At 48.9% G+C, this 19,748-nt stretch overlaps 1 protein-coding gene across 1 annotated transcript in view; it reads right to left on the minus strand.

Moving 5' to 3' along the window:
- LOC144153661 (uncharacterized) overlaps positions 1 to 19,748 on the minus strand; it is a 207,492-nt gene that overhangs the window by 45,732 nt on the left and 142,012 nt on the right. Inside the window, exon 4 of the mRNA XM_077685325.1 lies at positions 2,428 to 2,632. Within this exon, the coding sequence (XP_077541451.1) occupies positions 2,428 to 2,632 (205 nt within the window). The remainder of the gene's footprint in view (positions 1 to 2,427; positions 2,633 to 19,748) is intronic.

The following is a 19,748-nucleotide window of genomic DNA, read 5'->3' on the forward strand; positions in this document are numbered from 1 at the left end:
CATATAACAGTTCCTCTAAAAACCACGAGAAAATGTCATCCTTTTTGTACTCTCTGCGCCTGTAACAGACACTGTCCGCTGTTCCGGCTGCTGAGCACTTGCAACGTCTATTCTGCTGGCATAGATATTTTTAACAGCTCACTCCATCACTTCAGTTCAGACATTAGCAAGCTATCACTCACTTAGACACTCGCACAGATTGTCTTTCACAGGAACATACTGTATATTTCTCTGTTCCCTAGCTACCGATTCATCTTTTTACTTTTAGTTTGACGCCTGTTAGGCTGCCTGCTTCTTACGTTGTCGTGCTCTCTGCAAAGTATGCTGCCCACGGAATTTTATTTGGTTCATGTTAAGCGCCTTGTCTGTGTCTACGTGTTTCTTCTGGTCCCCGTTGTTTAGCGCCTCAAATTTATTCAGTATGTTCAACCAACTAGCCCTGATCAAGCTTTTGTTACTTAAGCATTGAGGTTGCAAGTTTACATCTCCGTCTGTGTTATGGAGAAATTCTTTTTAATGTGTGTGCTGTTTCTCTGTTCATGTTGTGTCATGACAGCATTGGTTGTGTTCATTATGTGCACAGTGTGTATATTATCCAATGTGTTGTAGTGTTTTCTACTTATACTGTGTTCGCATAAAGTGTCGATGTTGCCTTACTTCTTTTTTTTTTCTTATGTCGTCCATGTACTTGTCAAAGTTATGTTTCACTTGTTATCTCTCTTTATCGTGTGCACTTTAACTTGACGTGTCTTGTCTTCGTTTGCCGTGCTTTGTTTTGAACTTGTATCCCTCTGTGCGCCAGCCTGAAGACTGTTCGTGGGCACACTAAATAAACATTATTATTATTATTATTATTATTATTATTATTATTATTATTATTATTATTATTATTATTATTATTATTATTATTATTATTATTATTATTATCACCATCATTGATGGCGATGATGATGATGCTTCTGCCATTCAGAATTCCTCGTTTTTGCTGTATGCTGATGATATTAAAAAAATTTAAAGTGCGTAATGTTCAGTACTGTAATTCTCCTCAGTCTGATATCATGTTATTACATCGTTGGTGCACCAAAAACCATCTAATCTTGAATCCCTCAAAAACGAAAGTTGTCGCTTATAGTCGAAGAACGCAAGAGCTGCAATATTCCTTTAAATTGGAAGTACCGCACTGCCGAGGATGGCCTAAATTTGAGACCTAGGAGTACTGTTTGATTCTTCACTGACTTTCTCGTTTCACGCTACCCATATTAACCGGTGCTCTCTTCGATATGTAGGTGCTGTTTGCAGATATCCTAGAGAGCTTCAAAGTCCCCTTCATTTTATAAAGTTGTACTCTGTGGTGGCAACGAATGCGAGCGGATCTCATCTTTGTTTATAAGAGAGAGAATAAAATATTTATAAACTTTTTTATGGTGGTATTTTGTGTGACCATCCGGTTACGCTTATCAACGTCAACGTGACCAACAAGCCTTTCCGAACATTTTGGGCTTTCAGAACGGATGCTTTATCCGCACGCACGCGCGCGCGCACGCACGCACGCACGAGCAGGCTGATCAACCTATTTATGTTCATTGCGGCTTGAGGGCTTCTCCCATTGGCTTCCAGCTGCTCCTACCTTTCGTTATACAAATCTCCAAATCCTGCTTCTTCCTCTCTCTCTCCCTCTTTTAAAACTTCTGTCTGCTGTTTGTTTGCCCACCATCTACCAAGTAAATAAATGTTATACCACAATTCGGTTTGAAACATCAATGTGAACATCGCGCATCCTTTCACAACTTAATGCCGCTCGTGGTGATGTGCCACTACTCCAGTGCTTGGAAGGGAGCTAGTTGGTTGTTCCTGGGCGGTACCACACTGGTACTTCTCGAGGAGGCGTTGAGCATTACGAAGAGCGCAACAGAGTTGACGTCTACATACAAACCCCAGCCCACCGTGACGAACAAGACGGTGATGAATTTTTCATCGTCTGTGGATAGCCAAGCATCCTCAGAAACACTGACGGCCGTTCCACAAGACAATGCAGGCGCCAATACAAATGGCGAACACGACATTGCTGAAAAGTGGGAGGCACTGCTCGTCTACGAGGATCCGGAGAACCAGAAGAATCTGGTGAACCGGGCGAAGACGGCAGCCACCGCCAGAGGTTTCCTGGACTGAGGAGACCTACCACCTCGGACCGGCAAAAACCAAGTCCTAGCTAGTCTTTTCAGCCAACAAACGTTTATTTCTCTCTTCTCGATAAATAACCGTCATCATGATAATGACAATTCGTCCTTTTTTTGTGATAAAATGAGAACTGCGCCATGCAAGAAGTGTCGTTCAAGCAGGGCCTGTAATGACACGTACAGCGTAAAGGCCTTAACATTTCCAAGTGCCCCCGCGCCCCCCGGGTGCACGGTGCGCGGTCGCACTCACCGTCGAGCCTCTGCTTCCGCTCGCGGGCCTCCTCGTCGGCGCTGGCCCTGGCGGAGGCGTCCTGCGTCCTCGATTCGGACGCCTTCTCGAGCGTGGCGCAAGCGCGCAGCACGTACGCGTTCACCTGCTCCTGCTTCTCCTGGCGGGGCAGTTCGAGCAGCACCCAGTACTGCGTGTCCAGGCACGTCACGTCCTTCACCATCGCCTGCGCAGCAGCGTTCGAGGAAAGAGCGCGCCTCTTAATCTCTGAAAAACGGAACGTTGCGCTACCACATAGAGCAGAAATAACGGCACGCGTAATCAGGATAAAACGAAATGCAAGCGCCATAATGCAGACCGCAACACGAGGTTAGAGAAGTCGCTTCATGGTGGGGAAAGATTGATGCGGGCAGTTTTTTTACGGAGGTTCGCAGCCCTACCTATTTGTTCTAAATGCACTATGCGCACATTTGACCTTCCTTAAACGCAACGTAACCATGTTTATTTCGTAGTTTCCTGGTCGCGTTCTCCTTGATCTTGACTGTGCGAATCGGTCTCCTACAACACGCACGCATCATAGGGGCGAAACACTCTTTTTACGCTGATTTTTTTTTTTTTTGCTCGGGAATAGCAAAACGGTGTTGCTGAAGAAAGCGATATGTCATAAACCTGATTATTCTTATTATACGGGCTATCAGTCTCGATGAAGCACGGTAGCTTCGCGATGAAGAAAACTAAGCGCACTATGAAAAATATACGTGGTTCTGCTTCGCCTACGCGCCCTTGAATCACCAATCGCTGCATCCAAGGTAGCAAATGTTACGACTAGCCATGCCCTGCATACGATTTGAATCAGTAATGTGATCGGCGTTGGGGAATCGCACAATGCAAAGCAGTCTGCTTGCATGCGTAATAAAACACGGCAGGTGATATTTTTCGAATCAAAGCATTCGCTGTGCCTCGCCATTTGCCTCCTTTGATCCTTTGATCGCAGTTATTGGTTGTTCCCATGCGTTGCAGGGAAGCAGAAGCACGGGATTCTTTCGAGGGGGCTGGACTTGCGCGGGCAGCCTCTATTTAGACCCCATAAATTTTCTCTCGCGAACATGCAGTGCACGAAAAAGTAACGCTTTCGTTTTTGTACCCAGCGAAGCAAGGTGCGGAACGTACGGAGAGAGCAAATATGCTAGGATCAAATTATGCGCGAGAGAGTGTCTTGAAAACATCAGTACGTGCTTACCGGCTGGGACGTCAGTCCCATCCACGAATGAACACGGAAACTTTTCTCAACAAGCACGAGAGAACGGCAAGAGCAGCAAGAAAAGTAGGAGCATAGATAAAAGTGCGAGCGTCTGCTGGCGGTGGCGTATATATGAGACTGGGAAGCACCCGAGCTGGCAGAGATTGGCTTTCTGTGCAGCTTCCGTGAACTGGGTGAGGGGGGCTTCTTTGGCGGACAATGAGCGTGCAGTGCGCCGGGGTGTCGTGTTTCGCGTCTGCATGGCCGCGAGCAACCGGAGCTGCACGGGCCGGCTTCCGCGCGGGCGGCGAACCTCGGTTTGCGGCAGCCAGCCGGCCCAAGGGCGCAAGAACGCGGCGGCTGCGGGAAACACGACGCCTCCCCCTTTGCGCACTAAGACGCTGGCGGCAGCGAAGAAGAAAACGAGTCCGACGAGAGCATCCCCCAAAACAGCGTGCCGAAAAGAGCGCGAGGAGTACACCGGACAGGCCATCGATTGGCTCGGTTCCTGCCTGCGTGGCGCCGTGTGGCCGCTAAGTACGCCCGGCTCAAGTTGGCCCCGAGGTCGCCCTCCGTACTTCTCTCGCGCACTGCGGCGTCTCCGAAGGGGGGGGGTCTCCTCCGGCCGAAGGCTCGGCGAGGTGTCCCTTTCAGGAGACCCTACCTTCCCTTCTTCTTTGGCGCGTTTCCATCTCTAATAACGACCGTGATAGCCGCAAGCAAGAAGCGCGCTCGCTTTTTCCGTCCAAGGACGCGCCGTTTGTACGGGCCAGAACAAAGAACGTCTCGGGCAGTGCCGCCGCGGGGCGAATGTGGGCGGCCGGCTTCCTTCGCGGGTCAAGTGTGTGGCTTGAGCAGTATCGGAAGAGAAGACACGTACGACGTTTTCTCCTCCCTCTGTTCTATTTAGTGCGTGCGTGCACAAGCGCATCTGTACCAGTGGCTTTGTGTCAAAAAGGATGGCGCTGTGGTTTTGCTGCCTTTAGGGGAGGAAAAAAAAAGGTCAGGGTGGCGAGCAGTGGTGAAGCGCAGACCATCAACACCATACTCAACTCCCCTTTCTAATTCTTCGCTCTTCCATGCTTTTTTATGCGAAGCGTATATTGGCAAACCCCGGCACGTTTCCTGCGTCGACTTGCTTGGCACCGCCCTTCATCTTCGAAGCTGTTCTCAGCTCAAGATGCAAAATCGTTTTTGCCATTTCATACAGCGGGAACACTAAGTATATATAAGCATGACCTCGACCAACTACTGCGCTTGCTTGTAGCACGGTTGGCACGTGTAAACTGTAAACATGTGTTATCGCAAAGCCCGGGCCTATTTGACACAGAACGCATTTACATAAATAAACAAACATTACAGCGTTATTTTAAATACACATCACAAAGAAAAAGACGCTGTTCTAAGCTGTCGGTTCGTGGTGCGCGAAAAACTGTGTCCAACTGGTTTAAACAGCACAGATCCGGTCAACCTCGCTCGATTGTCGTTTAAGTGAGCAAAAAACAACAAAAAAGAACCCACGAGATTGACATGCGCTGCCCGCTGCCGATACCCGCCGCATGAGCGGGGCTGCTGCCGTAGCCCATGGCACGGTGACAGTACCAGTGGCTTTGTGTCAAAAAGGATGGCGCTGTGGTTTTGCTGCCTTTAGGGAAGGAAAAAAAAAGGTCAGGGTGGCGAGCAGTGGTGAAGCGCAGACCATCAACACCTAAAATAACTAAAAAAACTAAATAACTAAAGCAAATAACTAAAAAAAAACGAAAGAAAAACTACGGGGACACTTAGACTCTCTCTTATGATGTGAGACTGCGTGAACTCGCTGCTGCTAATTTCCTCCATGGATTCTAGTGACTTTGAGACGCCATTAAGCGGTTAGGACAGCTACGAATTCGCTTTACTGTTTTCTGGTTTCCCATGCGTCTTCATTCGCTTCATCCAAGAATGGCTGGACGTAATATGAAGCTCTTGTAAATCAACTCCTACTAGTCATAGAACACCGACTTGCTTTGTCAAATAAGTCTAACCATCACTCCAGGCAAGTTTCATCACGTGATCTCGAATAATTATAGACCTCGTATTCACTGAGAAACCATTGAAGAACCGCTCTCTCTCTCTCTCTCTCTCTCTCTCTCTCTCTCTCTCTCTCTCTCTCTCTCTCTCTCTCTCTCTCTCTCTCTCTCTCTCTCTCTCTCTCTCTCTCTCTCTCTCCATCAGTGCTCGGATATTTTGTCGTTCCATTGTCTGGCATGGCCCTCTCGTCGTAACGAAGGGTGACAGCCGATTTCATTGCATAGAGTGCATACCCAGGAATCCCGGGTGCTCCAAGCACATATAGGCAAAATATTTCTAAATGACTAGCTCTTGTAGCAAGGCTAATTCATGTCGGCATTGCTTAGAGCACAGGTAGCCTTAGCCACATTTCAGGCAAAACGCACATACATAACCGAGCCTCACAGGGCAATTTTCATTCAAAATACCCATTTAATTGGTTGTTACGTAAATACGCTGAAATCAAGGGCAACGGAAAGATAGGAGCTAATAAAAATACAACAAGAAAACAGCTCAGCACCGCCACGTCATGCACAGCCCCGGAAGGGGTCACGTGGTGGCGAGCGCGCGAGTCGTTTGTCCCAGAGCCTTGACGTCGCATGCAGTGGAAAAGGAAAACAAAGAAAGGAAAGGAAAAAGGGAAAAGTAAAAAGGAAAGGAAAAGATGAAGTTACAAAATCACGAATGCCTAACTAATGTAGCGCCCTCATGCAAATAACTAAAAAAAAAAAAAAACGAAAGAAAAACTACGGGGACACTTAGACTCTCTCTTATGATGTGAGACTGCGTGAACATCACGCCTCGCCGAGTTATGTCGCTGATTGTTCTGCTGTTGAATTTAGTGTTCCTCTTCGCAGCTCAAAGCAGACAGGACAATGGGATAAGGAACACAGTTGAAATTCAGCAATTGTCCTGTGTAACTTCTCACTTTGCCCTGTCTGCTTTGCGCTGCGAAGATGAGCATTTACTTCTCGTCCGTTTTTCAAAGTTACTGCAGTATTCAGTGTCGGCGAGTGTGTGATGTCGTACCATCACACACTAACACACAAACCGGCCATATTTTGACCTTTTCATCGTGACCCTTTTCCCTTTGCGTCTTTTCGGGCCTCGGCCAATCGTCCTTGTAAGATCAATATCCTGGCTAAACTTGGAGTTGGAAGACCTGCCAAGAAACGTCAGACTCGTTGTTCGTCAAGCTGTGGGCACCAGTTGACGGCGTTCGACCTCAAAGTGTGGCGTTAGGCAGAACATTGGGCCGTCGCATACTGGCGTTCCTCTCTTCTTCTGCTTCATCAGGAAATCGGGTGGGTATTAAAGCAACTGTGTTTACCTGTATCCTCTGTGTGCATTCCCGTACGCGTGTTTCCAAACGCTTCGCTGCACAGAGCCCCCACGGGACATGTGATATCACTGCGCTCGCTATTCTTTTGAGCGCCTGCTAAAACAAGCCCACCATTCGAGTTCTGTAGCCTCGAAGTAGAGTACTGAGTACCTGCGCTGGCGGCTTGGGCTCGAGCCCCAGCAGACCTATCTCTCAGTTGTTTTTTTTTTTCACTGCTTAATTTTTTCTAAATTTATTTTTTAAAAACTCAAATCTGCGCGTTCTTTGTTGCTAATAATGGTGAATTGGTATGTTTTAGGTCGCTTTAAGTTTGTGGCGCAGCCAATGATTACGATTAATTACCGTTCTCCATCGCGCGAACAGACATGTCACGTGGGTGTTCTGCAGCGAAGCGTTTGGAAATACGCTTTCCGGCATGGCTTCCCAGGGGGGATGGGTACCCGAGCCGGGAGATGTTCGTGCAGAGAGATCGGGGTGGGGAGACAGGGTACGGCGAGGTTTAATGGCGCGAGGCGTTTATGGCACGAGGCGTGGCCGTCCACGACAATACACCGCAGATTAAGCGCAAAATCGAGAGAAAACGCATTGTACGCATGCCCGAGGAGAAAGCGGGACACCAGGAGAGGCGTCCACAGCGCAACCACAAATGTGCTCGGCGATGTCGTGATCAAGGTACCGATGAAGATCGTGCAGTGGAGGCCGCTCGCAATCGTCAAGCGTGGTTGTTCGAAGCTGCTTTCAAGCGACGATTCACGGTTTGTTATCAATTTGACGTTTGCCAAGAGTGTGTTCTGCGTGAACACTCAGATTCCCACCGCGTATCACACGGATCATAAAGCAGTGATTGCAATAATGCTAAAAGAAATGTGTGTAGATGTACAGACGGCAACAACACTCGAGCGGCGTGCCACAGGCTGCACGGACGACACCTATCGGTGACACCCGGTTCGAGATAGCTTGAATTTGCGCGTGCACAGATCTCAGAGGTCTCGCAATCATATTCATTAATGTTGTTATAAAATAACTTTATCATATTATCACTGTTGCGCTACCGCAGCTCTTGTCCCTGTATCCAGTGCGCGAGAAAATGTGCAAGGTTATCGTGAAAAATCCTCCGCTCCCGCTCTGTTCAGTGTGTTCATTGATTTCAAAGTATGGCCATTTGAACAATAAAAGCAGCTCTAGGAAATTCAACCTGTCGGCGCCGTCGACCGGCTGCCAACACTGGCGCATAAATTCGCAGCGCGCAACGCGCGATTACACGTAGCAGTTTGACAGACTGATGACTCGGCAGTTTTTTCCCGAGCAAAGACGCAGCAGAGCAATGATGACGAAGCAGCAACGCGCTGAGTAACGCCCGTTCTACGTGCGCTTCGGGGCCGGTGCCGCCAACAGTGCTCCTGGCGGCGCAAGCATTGTATGTTGTATCGGCAAACAAAAACGCAAAAAAAAAAAAAAAATACAAGCTGGTCGTGTCAGGTTGGTCGCGCACGCGCAGATGCAAGCTATCTGGAACCGGGTGTCACCGATAGACGTCGTCCGCGTAGCCCGCGGCACTCCGCTCGAGTGTTATAGACAAGTGTGTTGCCGTCTGTACACGCGTGTGCTAGTTATTTATGTATGCAGTTATGTACCTTAAACGTATCGTTTCATAATTTATGCAACCCAACGAAGCCGAAACAGCTTCGTTGGGTATCCATCGCCATATGAATCGCTGGGCCTACCACATTGTTTTTGGTGCTGTGTCAATGTCTTTCCGTCCTTCCTTTTCGTCCTTGCGGTTCTGAGCTGTAAAATTTTGTCATTACAGAAGAGTCTACCATGTCACCCACAAGGCCAATCCTATCTTTGAGACGCGTCTTTCAACACGCGCAGGAGCCCCACTACTCAGAACAAATTACGTCCCCTAGCTGCCCCTTCTGTGGAGCAGACTGCACTCTTTTCCACATGGTTGGTGGATGCCCCTCCCGCCCTCTCCCCAAACCGAATCCTTACAACTCTCCCGAGTTCTGGAGGCGCGCCCTATCCAGCTCATGCCTGTCCGACCAGCTTCGGCTGGTGGAGCGGACTATAGCGGCTGGCGAAGCATATGGGGTCCTGGACTGAGGACTCCATCTCCTAAAGACGCCATACAAATTTGTTACACAATAAAGATGTTTATCCTCCTCCTCCATGTCACTAAGGAAACATGGCTCACCGCGTGCACAAGGCCGTTTGCGGCGGCGCGCAACGGCAAATATTCGACTGACCTTGCGCTCCTGTTAAGGGTGCACCACCGCCTAAGCAGTAGTACTGCGGGGAAGCACTACAAAACAATATCAAGGAAGCCAAGCTGTTGACAGCTCTGTTTCGGCCTTTTCAACGCCCTTTTAATGTAAAAGCATTAGATGAATCACTGAGCGAAGTACGCTCAATTGGGTGTTCGTAGTCCGCGCCTGTAGTAGCAAAATGCCTTCTAGAATGGTCGACGTTGTGAATAAAATAATAGTAAAGGAATTGCGCAAAAAAGAATACGGTAACAACGTGTAGGTCATGGCGTTGGTACATAACGAATTAGAGTCTACAGCGCGTAAAGAATGCTTAGGCGTCCTTGAATGCTTATTTCTCTTCCCTTGTCTGACAGCATATGCGAATCCAAGCTTGTAAATCATTCAGTGACGCAGGATATGCTAGCCGCTGAGTGAAACTGGACAACGCACCATTCAGCAATTTAAAACAGCCTATAGCCACGAACGCGGGGTGATGGAGACCGGATGCACTCAGTATGATTAGGGTTCACGTGTCCAGCTTTTTCCGAAGCCCGCGGCATATTGCCCCGCTGTAGGAACACCTGTTGCCGAATACTTGTAAGGCGGTAAGTTGGGCGAGTTGGTTACTAACTAAGGAATTCATCATACTAGCCAACACACACAGGAACAAAGGTAATAGAGACAAAGGTAATAGAGACGACGAAACACACTAGCGTGTGTTTCGTCGTCTCTATTATCTTTGTCCCTGTGTTTGTTCGCTAGTATGACGAATACTTGTCTCCGATGCCGAGGCTGCAACTTGCTTGTGTCGGCTCCACCATTGCAAGAAGAACGGAAGTCTATTATACGCTGCAATTTTCGTCTCCAGATGTGTAGGACTATTCTAAATGCCTAGCGGGCAAGTTCTTACCCCCCCCCCCCCCCCCCCCCCGTCTTCCTTCCTTTCTACCATACTTGCGTCGCATTTGGCCGTAGACTGCTTGAAATAACAGCCAGCAGTAGCGAGCCCTTTTTTTCTGTCATGGCTGCGCCTCAGTCTTCCCGTTGAAAAATACGATACTCAATTCGCGTTGAACTTTGAACACGAGTGCATTCAGTGCCTCGGCGCCTCCACTCGTGGGTTTCGTGCTATTCGAAATGGGGGGGGGGGGGGGGGGGTAGGCAGCTTGCGTGCGTCCGGAGCATCTTCGGCAGCAAATGATGCGCCAGTATGTACCCGCAAGCGACGAGGGTGCCCCAACCACCTGAATGCACGCTCGTTTCGTTCTTTTTCGAAGCTATGTGCCCCCCTCTATTTATCCAGCCATAGAAAAAAAAATAAAAAATAAAAGAGCGGCGCAGTGCACGCGACAGGGCCTTCGGCGACCCGCTGTCGTAAATGAAACGCCAGCATTCAGCTCACGTCAGTGGCGCACCGCATCCTCTAAAGACTTGAATATGCAAACACATGCAAAACACGCAGCGTTCGGGGCGAGGGACTTCATTTTTGTTCTTAGCCCGTTCGCCTCCCTCGCTCTGCCGACTAAAGAAAGAAGGAAGGAAAGAGAGAGAGAGAGAGAGAGAGAAGGCGCCAGGCGGAAAAGAAAATAGTGTGCAGCAGGCAAAATGGCTTGATTTTCCCGAGCAAAGTGCTTCCGGTCTCGTGATTGGCCCTCGCGACAGGTTTTATTTTACCCTTTTCGTTCCTTTCCTTGCAGCCGCGGAAGGCCGCGGAAATAACGAGGGTCGCGTTAAGGCCACGCGTGGCGGCGCCCGCGGTTCCGTGCGGGGATCCAATTATGGGCGACGTTAAAGCCGCCGCTTTCAAAGTTAGTTTTCTGGCTCTTCCTCCGCCGGCGATGAAAACAGGCGCGGATACGGCGCCATGGCTGGATCCTCCCTGCTTCCTCCGGCGCCCTGGACGCTGCCGAAATCAATCCTAGCGCCGCACAACGCGCCATTAGTGGAGTATCGGATAAGAAACTCATTGCATAAGTGATTGGCAGCCAGAGCTGCGGAAAAGGCAAGACGTCTGCTCTTCGCCGCGAGGGAATAATTTATGGCTGCTGGACGGACACAGTTACGCCCGCCCCCTTCCTTTCCTGAAACCACTACTTGTAGTCGCTTTTCTTAAGTGCAGCGCTGAAATAACGGTCAACTAAGTTAATAAAAAATAAGCTTTTTTTATGCGTACCCATTGGTTACAAGAACAGAAAAAAAGAAACACGCGGCTCAAAATTTCCCCTCAGGGTATTTTCAGCGGAAATTTGCCTTTCCTATGTCGCTAATTTCGATGATACTCTAGCAAAAAAAAAAAAATAATAATAACGCCCTTGCAGCTTTCCCGTATAGTGTTAACAGCATCACCCAAGAATTCGCTGCGCATGTCTTCCATCGAGAGTGCGCAGCGCACGCCCAAACTCTTCCGAGGTCGGGTTGCTCGCAGAGAATGCGTGGTCCTTTGAGAAAGGCCTTTTCACAAGCATGGCTGGCATCCTGGTGTCTTCATTAAAGCCCTTTCCAACGGGACCCGTATCTGAGATTATGAAAGGCGACGCTCAGATTCCGGGCGCACCGCACGACGCTTCCGCCTTTGGCCCGTCCTGATGCGTTTCGACGTGTTTTAATGCTGACCAAGCTAATGGTCCGACTTGAACGCCAGCCTGAATCTCATTTCAGGGACAGTCGAGAACGCTGATTGCGGCCGATCTGCGTACACGCTCGTGTGGGTACCTAAGGGCGGAAGGTTTTTGCGAACGTGGTTTCCGGGAAAGGCGTGCTCGCTCACCTGGCGGCGGGAGGGGCTTCTGCAGAGTGGCTGTTATGATTCTTAAAACTCACGCGAACCAGTGCGAAACGAGGCTGTAGCAGCGTGCTTCAGAAGTGCCACAAAGTCGCTTCTTTAAAAGTATCCTGTGAGTTAACGTGCGACTGATGAAAAGAATCAGAACTTGAAAGGCAAAAAGAGCTGTATTCTCGCGTGTTTTTTTTTTTTTTCCTTTTTTTGTGACCCTCTCGAACTTGTTGGGCGCTTGTTTGCCCGAAGCCATATCTACAGGGTTGGCCCCACTGCTGCGCTTTCGCGACCTAATAATGAAAGAAGGTGCGTCAGTTCAGCCCCTAGAATATAAATGTGAGCAAACATAATGACATCGTTTTCACGTGTTCTCGTTCGGCATGCGGATTCAAAGGCTTTAAGAAAGACAAAGTTATTTAAACGAAGAAAATGAGACAACGATAAAAACTTTCCGTTCCTATTCTCATGTCAGTGCCAGAGTTAGTCTGCTTGGCAGAACTGCAGAGATTCGTCTGAGCCCCAATTACGAGCTGCTTAGCTGAATTCTGCTCAGGCCAAAGCATAAAAAATGTTTACACCGGCAAAGCCTACAAATTGGCCCTTTGCCAGGAAGACCGATGAAGGAGCTGGAGCTGAAATCGGTTGCAACCCTCCTATGCTCTGAATATTACAGAACGGCTTAGCATACTCTTAGCGATAACCCTAATTTACGGCCCAAAGATAATAACCTTCATCTGGGAGAAGTTGTTATTCTTTTCTGATTGCGCTTGATTCGCGTAATTTTCTAACGCAGAGGAAGTGCAGATAATTTAATTCACTACAGTTCTCGTGCTTTTTTGCGCCTGGTGGTCGAAGAGGTTGCTCGACAGCTACCGGAAAAGATGGGATGAGCATTGTGCCGATCCTCAAAGGCGGCCAACTACCCGAGAACATGCGGATATTCTCACCGGATATTCTCACTCGTGAAAAACCTCCAAACAACCTTTCTTCCTTTTTGGTGGTACTCCTCTACGGAGGGTGCGTAGAGCGGAAGTATGCGGCCGCGAACTTTGTGATGAAGATATCTTTGTGAAGTAGAGGGGAAGATTGTCGCTAGAGCCAAGCATGAATCATCACATTTTTCTGGAAAAATCAAGCCCCGACATACTCTAACGTGTAAGGTTTTTTACCCGTGAAACTGGGGTCGCTTAACTGAAATTCATTGATGATTATTTGTAAGCTGCATTGAGGGGCACATAGGGGACACGGAAGAGCCAGTCAACGTCGCCACAAGGCTCGTCAATAAACTAGAGTAGAGGATATCATAGTTCAAATGAAGAAAAAGAAATGGACTTGGGCAGGCCATGTAGTGAGACGAACCGACAACCGGGGGACAAGTAGGGTAAAAGATCGGATACCAAGAGATGGGTCCAGAAGAAGGGGAAGACCATCAACCCGCTGGAGGGATGGAATAGAGAATTAGGGGGTAAGCTGTGGACTCGAGCAGCACAGCAAAGGAGCGGTTGGAGGTCAACGGGAGAGGCCTTCGTCCCAAAGTGGGCCTGAGTAGGCTGATGATGATGATGGTGATTCTTTTAATGTTTCACCGCAATTTTCGTACCGTATCCCCTCATTTCGTTGCTCTGCCGAGCTTGGACACCTCTTGCACAACAGAGTCGCCCGGGAACGTATACCTTAATATTGCATTTCAGCAGGGCCCTGGAGAGATGTCCTATTACGCTCCCATGATTTCCACATCGTCTGTATCTACGAAGATGCGCAACCGATGTGCATTATCGGCTGACGTTTAGGGTGTTCATGAGCATTCTATGCTCGTTTGAGCCCTTCTCCTTCCACTGGATTCATTATTACCCATCCAGTGCTGCTCCAATGCGCTGCACAGTTTTCAAGTTCGAGGCATTGTTTACTGCTATGCGCGTCCTCTTGACCAGCCGAGATCTAGCAGACACCCTGAAGAATAATGAGGGAAGTATCGCCCACAGCTTGGCTGGGAAACGATGCTGTTCCGCTTAGATTTCGACCTCTCAATCAGAAGTTTGTACCCACAGCTGATGTCGGACTTCCGGAAGGCTTACGAACGCCACAGTTGACGTCATTCCGCTCGTTCGTGGCATCAAGTTCGCCCAAAATCGGCGCCAAATGACTCTTTGTTTGTTTGTGTATTGCAAAGATACATTCGATTGTGCTGTGCGCACATATAGCCACCGGGAAGCCTTACAACCCGTGGCCATAGGAGGCCGCATGATTGCCAGAATTAGTGGCTGCGTGTCTGTTTTTCTGCATGCCCACAGCAAGCAGGTGTCGACTCCGCAGCCTCTACCATGTCCCGTTCCACGCTTTAAAGCGGGTTTTCGGCCTGTGCGAGTCAGCATTGATGTGCTTTTACCCGTACGCACGCGAGCACACAGAGGCCCACGCACACGGGGGAGGTGGTCACCCCCTCCCGAGTCCCCCCTCAACCCTCAAATGTAGCATGACCGAATCTGTACAGCGCGTGGCGTCCACCTCTACCCTCGTCGCCGTTCTCCCTAGTACTCACCGCACCCTCGTCCCCCCTGGTCACTCGCGGTCCGCCTCTGCTATTCGGTGTGTGTTGCTGTTCCTCTTCTGGTGGCACATACCCACGTGGGGGATTGGCCAAGAAACGGGGTGGCTTTTTGGGGCTAAAACGTCCACCTCATAGCCCTATAGAATCAGCCTGTAGGAATTGGGGAAACGGTTACCGAATTATATAATAGATCTAGAGAAGAATCAGTGATTGATGCCATTTTTGGGAGAAAAGACTAAAACATTTTGACCGGGTTAGCAGGACATGCGTCTGGTCTCTGATATGTACGCGTACGTGCGCGCGTGCGGGCGCAATTAGCCAACGTAACCATTTTCACAGTTATTTTTCTCGTTCGGTGTAGCAACTTTGGCGTACAGTCGGGCTGGTTTACTCTGTCATTAAAGAACGCCTTCTCTCTCACACTCTCGCTTCCTCGCTTCGCTTTTATCATGCCCTTGTTGAGTCCTTCTGTTCATTTTCATCGAGCGAGATGCGCCGGACGGGTTCTTAGCGGAGCTGCATAAATCCCGCTTACGAATAAAATATTGCTTCCTAATTGCTTCGAGCACATACTTTTAATAAGGTATTTTTATTCAGATGAAAATCACTCCCACAGTCCTTGGTCACACTAAAAGTACGCGCGGTTGCTAATTCTAAAATCCCGCAAATGTTGTTGGCCATGATTTTGAAAGCTACGGATTTTTTAACCCGGTGCGCCCAGATTGCATGAGCCGCCGTATACGTGCAAACATTTAGCCAGCGCCGCATTTGGAGCCATGGCGTTAAAGCTATGTAACGGCGGTGGAAGGGAACAATGAGGTTACCGCAGAGAACGAAAGAAAAATGCAATCTCATTAAACAAACTCCCGTTAGGGGTGTGAAACACGCCGGAACCCCAACAATTATGAAAATCGTAGTCGAGGTGTGGATTCATTTTAACTATCAGGGTAAGCGTTTTATTGTGGCCCAGTCTTACCTGCGCAGGTGTATGTTTTTTTGCAAAAAGAATTTATATTGAAATAAGAAAACTGCGGTCATAACATGAAGAACAGCAGGGAATAAGAAAAAAAAAAAAACTGAAGGCACAAAGAAAGCGTTTAGGATATAATTTAGGCGATGTAAGCCAAGAACACGGCTTAAAAAATCTCTAAAAAAACCATATAAGCAAAGCTTGAATCGTGCCACTTCCCAGCGATGGAACAGCTTTAATATGAATGGGCCTTTGTGTAATTTTTCTGTTTTCCAGAACGTCGCGCCGACAAGAAGAAGTTTCGCAGTTGGGGGTTCCTTGACACGGTGATCAATCATTCTGCACTTAGGGAAACTGCGCGATGTCGAGGAAGGAGAATTCGTGCGGCGCGTGATGTTGCCAGCGGTGTGAAGAAAAGAGGCCCCGGGAGCCACACTTTCCGTCTTGGGGGGGCGCTGGATTATCTCTCTCTCGCTTTCTTTCCGTCCATCTCTGGAAATATAGCTGCTTCAAAACGTGTAATTGTTTTCTGGATAAAGGGTTGCCGGGAAAACTACAATGTTCTCGAACAATGAAGCCACACAAGGAAGTCCTTGATTTCTGTTTGGTATGGTAGTATTCTCACAGTATAAAAAAAGAGACCACAGCGATTCTTGATTCGGCTTTATATTGTGGAGAGCAAATGGAAAGTCTTAAGACGAGACTAGATGGCGCAGCATCATGTTATACCACGTTTTTTGAATACCAAGTTGTTGCTTGACAAAAAAAAGAAAAAGAAACTTCGACGACGCGATCCCGCGCCCTGACATTGTGAAATGGCAGTGCAGCTGCGGTGAGGGCACGACTGGAATGTCTCTGTTATTTGCCGGTATCGACAAGTTATTTTGAAGCCACAAGCGCTGACACGCGGCCCTAAGAAAACCAAGTGCGTTCTCGAACACAGGGCGCGCGAACAATTTCGCAGCACCTCTGGTTGGGGTCCACGCGCGCTGCGACGTTCCCTACCTAGGTTTCACACCGCTCGGTCCGCGCGGTAAGGAGGAGGAAAAACTTTTATTGATGGTGCTAGGCGGAAGTGGCTCCTCAGCACAGGAGTCCATGTGCCGCCTTCACTAGCAGAGCCCTCTCCGCCAGGAAAGCCTGTGCATCGCTCCAGTGAGCGCGCCTCCCAGGACGGGAGCGGCGAGGGGGAAAGAGCGAATGGCGCCACCTGTTCAAGATAGTTACAGTTAATGCGAAGTGCACGGGAACCCCCCAAAACTTTGAATTAACCGATCTTCCAATTAAACTGAAAGCACAATAACAGCGTTGTCATTCGTCCGCATCACGTTTCCCTTCTTGATTTTGTTGAGAATATCAACTTTCGTCGGTAGCTCGAGCGTACGACTCGGGTTGCCCTGACAGTTGAGGCGCATCGCCGAAATCGAAGCCTGAAGCATCCCCGACCATCCGAACTGCCCACACGTTGCTGTGCGCAGCAGGGAAGGTTGCGGAGCTGAAAACAGAGATGCGTACGCTGGCGCGAGTCTCAGCCGACCTGCCCCTTTACCACACTGCGCTGCCTTGGTTGCGATGGCGCCGGCACAGTGCGCGGCGGTGTTTTGGCGATTCAAAATTTTGAATTTCAGCGATAGATGCCGGTCACCTCGATTCTTTTTATTCGAAATGACTTCCAGTGAAAGGATATATTCGGTTTCAGATATATTCGGTTCCAGAATTGCACGTAAAATTGCCGGGACCGCAACATCACTTCCAATTAACCGACTATTCCAATTAAGCGACTTCGAATTGTCGAGAGTCGACTGTATACAGTTATACATCTAGGAGCTTTACTTCAAGGAGGAACTGTTTCCGCCGTGTTGCTGCGCCAGACAGCGGCCCCTCGAAACTCGCTCTCTAAAGGAACGCTACTCGAAGGCGCAGCTTTGGTAACTTGCGAATGAGTTTTCGGTCACACGGTTCTCACATCATCGTGATGAAGGAGAAAGAGGCTTAAAAGCTGTGCTGTAAAGAAAAAGCGTAGTGAAGGACAGCGAATTCTGCTCTCATTGCTCGACGGCATAAATGCAACTCATCAGCAGCAGATTCCGAAAAATGTTGCCAGAGCTCAAGGGGGTGAACGTTAAGAACTTGATGTTTTTTGTTTCTGTTAATCATTGCTCCGTTTTTTTGCAACCGATATGGTTCGCAGCCGGTCTTTGCTGGTATACATATGTGTTACCTGACGATGGCCCTGAACTTTTTCATTTTCTTCCAGAAGAAACTCTTTTAAAATAACCTCTCTCCGTTACTTCCGCTTTCTTTGTTATCATTGTTTTTTAAACGGTACCATTACTCGATCGCGTTATTAGTCGTGGGAATACAGATCGCCAACGAAAATCGACAGGGTGCCGCTCAGAAAGAGAGACATTCAAGGATTGATAGAAAGAGATGAACCCAATGCACCAACGCAACACGCTGCTCGCCTGCCTATTCCGCAACCTCTTCACTGTGTGCATCTTGTGCGGTATGCCACTCAGTTAGAGGCGGCCAGAACTAAATTTCCACGTTGCGGTTAACAGCCGTGATTCCCCTTCCCCTTCCCTCATAAAAAAGGTGTTGGCGTATCTGCTTACTTCGATGAGAATGTCGTCGAAAGACGTTAGTTTTCTGCTGTCCCTGCCACGTAGCACCCGTCTCCTCGTTCCCTCCCCCCCACCCATCACGCTTTCCCTCCCCTGTAGCTCCTCCTATGATGAGCCCAATTAAGGTTTGCTCAATTCACTTCAATTTTTTTTTTCATTCGTACTGCTCGCACGCAATATGCTGGCGTCTTTTGTTTCTGTCGTGCTTGAAACAGCTCAAGCTGACCCCCCTCCCCATTTGCTGTCGTAAGAACCGATCTAACGTGTACTCTTAATTAAAAGGACTGTGGTACTTCCTGTTATGTACTTATATTTTGCATCAGTTGTGCGTGAGGTTTCCTTAGCTCTGAACAATGCGGACATGTATGAGTCATGCGACCAGTTTTAGTAGTCTTGAACGGCCCCGCCTATAACATACTTCAGGGCTCAAGCAGTCTCTCACTTTGGCCGGTCGGCTAAATCGGGACACAGACGGACTGACAGAACAAAAAATTCGCGTTAGGTAGCCCAAGAAAGACAATTGTCTGTAAAAATCAAATTAGAGTTTCATGGGCCGCGTCTACACCCGGGCTGTAAGGCATGCGGTAATGGAGGGGTATGGAATAATTTATACCACCTGGGGTTCTTTAACAAGCGCTGAAAGTTCGTCGTAACTAAATTATTTTCGGTGTCCTTTGTGGTGCCTGTCACTTTCCTAAGTTTAACTGTGGTTGCGCTTCTTGCTGTATTCGCGGACTTATTCAAGGCGCAAGAAAAAGAGAACCTACCGCCAAGCGGGAATTTCATTCCTTCATAATTTCGAAAGCTGCCATTACGACAAACCAAGGTATAGGAAAAACCTAGCCTGCCCATCCTACATCGCATGCTCCTTGTTTTTTCCCTCTAAAAAGTTACCGCGACAAACTCCCTAAAAGCTCACCTAAGAAAGAATCGCTCTTTGTGATGCACGGAATGTTTTTTCCCCTTTACGTCCGACAATAGCTTCGCCAGGTGAAACACCCTCGCCTACGCGGAGCATTCGGGCCCGAAAAGTTGCAGGCGCGAGGTTGAAGTTTGAAAGACAGCGGTAATGGTGGATGTCCTGACGTTCCGTCTCCTCTGGCTTGTACGCGCTTAATGACCCGGCATAAAAGCTTAAGCCACGTTGACCACGCGCAGAGTTGGTTCGGCCATGACACGCTGCCTTCGGTCGTTCAAAGCGGCGCCAGTCCGTGGTTCAGGTGCAGAGAAGAATTTGGTAGGAATGCCTTCCTCCTCCAAATGATCCCCGCCGGGAAACTTGGCCTCCCACAGAGGAACGCGCAACAGCCCCGGAATGCGGCGTCGGCCATGGCGCGCGCAGCCCCTTCGGAAGGCCTTCCCTGCAGTGCGCGCCGCAGCATCCAGCAGCCGGGGTTCTCGGCGCACATTCCGATGGCCTGTACTGTGCGCGCGGTAGACCACCGCCGCGTGCTTCTTCGCCGACAGCGCACCGCCCGCAGATACCTTGTTGTATTATCGTCAGCGCAAGCCCGAACAGCGCTGCCAAATATAGGTCATCGCGA

The sequence above is a fragment of the Haemaphysalis longicornis genome, unplaced genomic scaffold (genome assembly GCF_048455015.1).
Source record: "Haemaphysalis longicornis isolate Haplotype H1 unplaced genomic scaffold, Haemaphysalis longicornis Haplotype H1 scaffold_1, whole genome shotgun sequence".
Taxonomy (NCBI): domain Eukaryota; kingdom Metazoa; phylum Arthropoda; class Arachnida; order Ixodida; family Ixodidae; genus Haemaphysalis; species Haemaphysalis longicornis.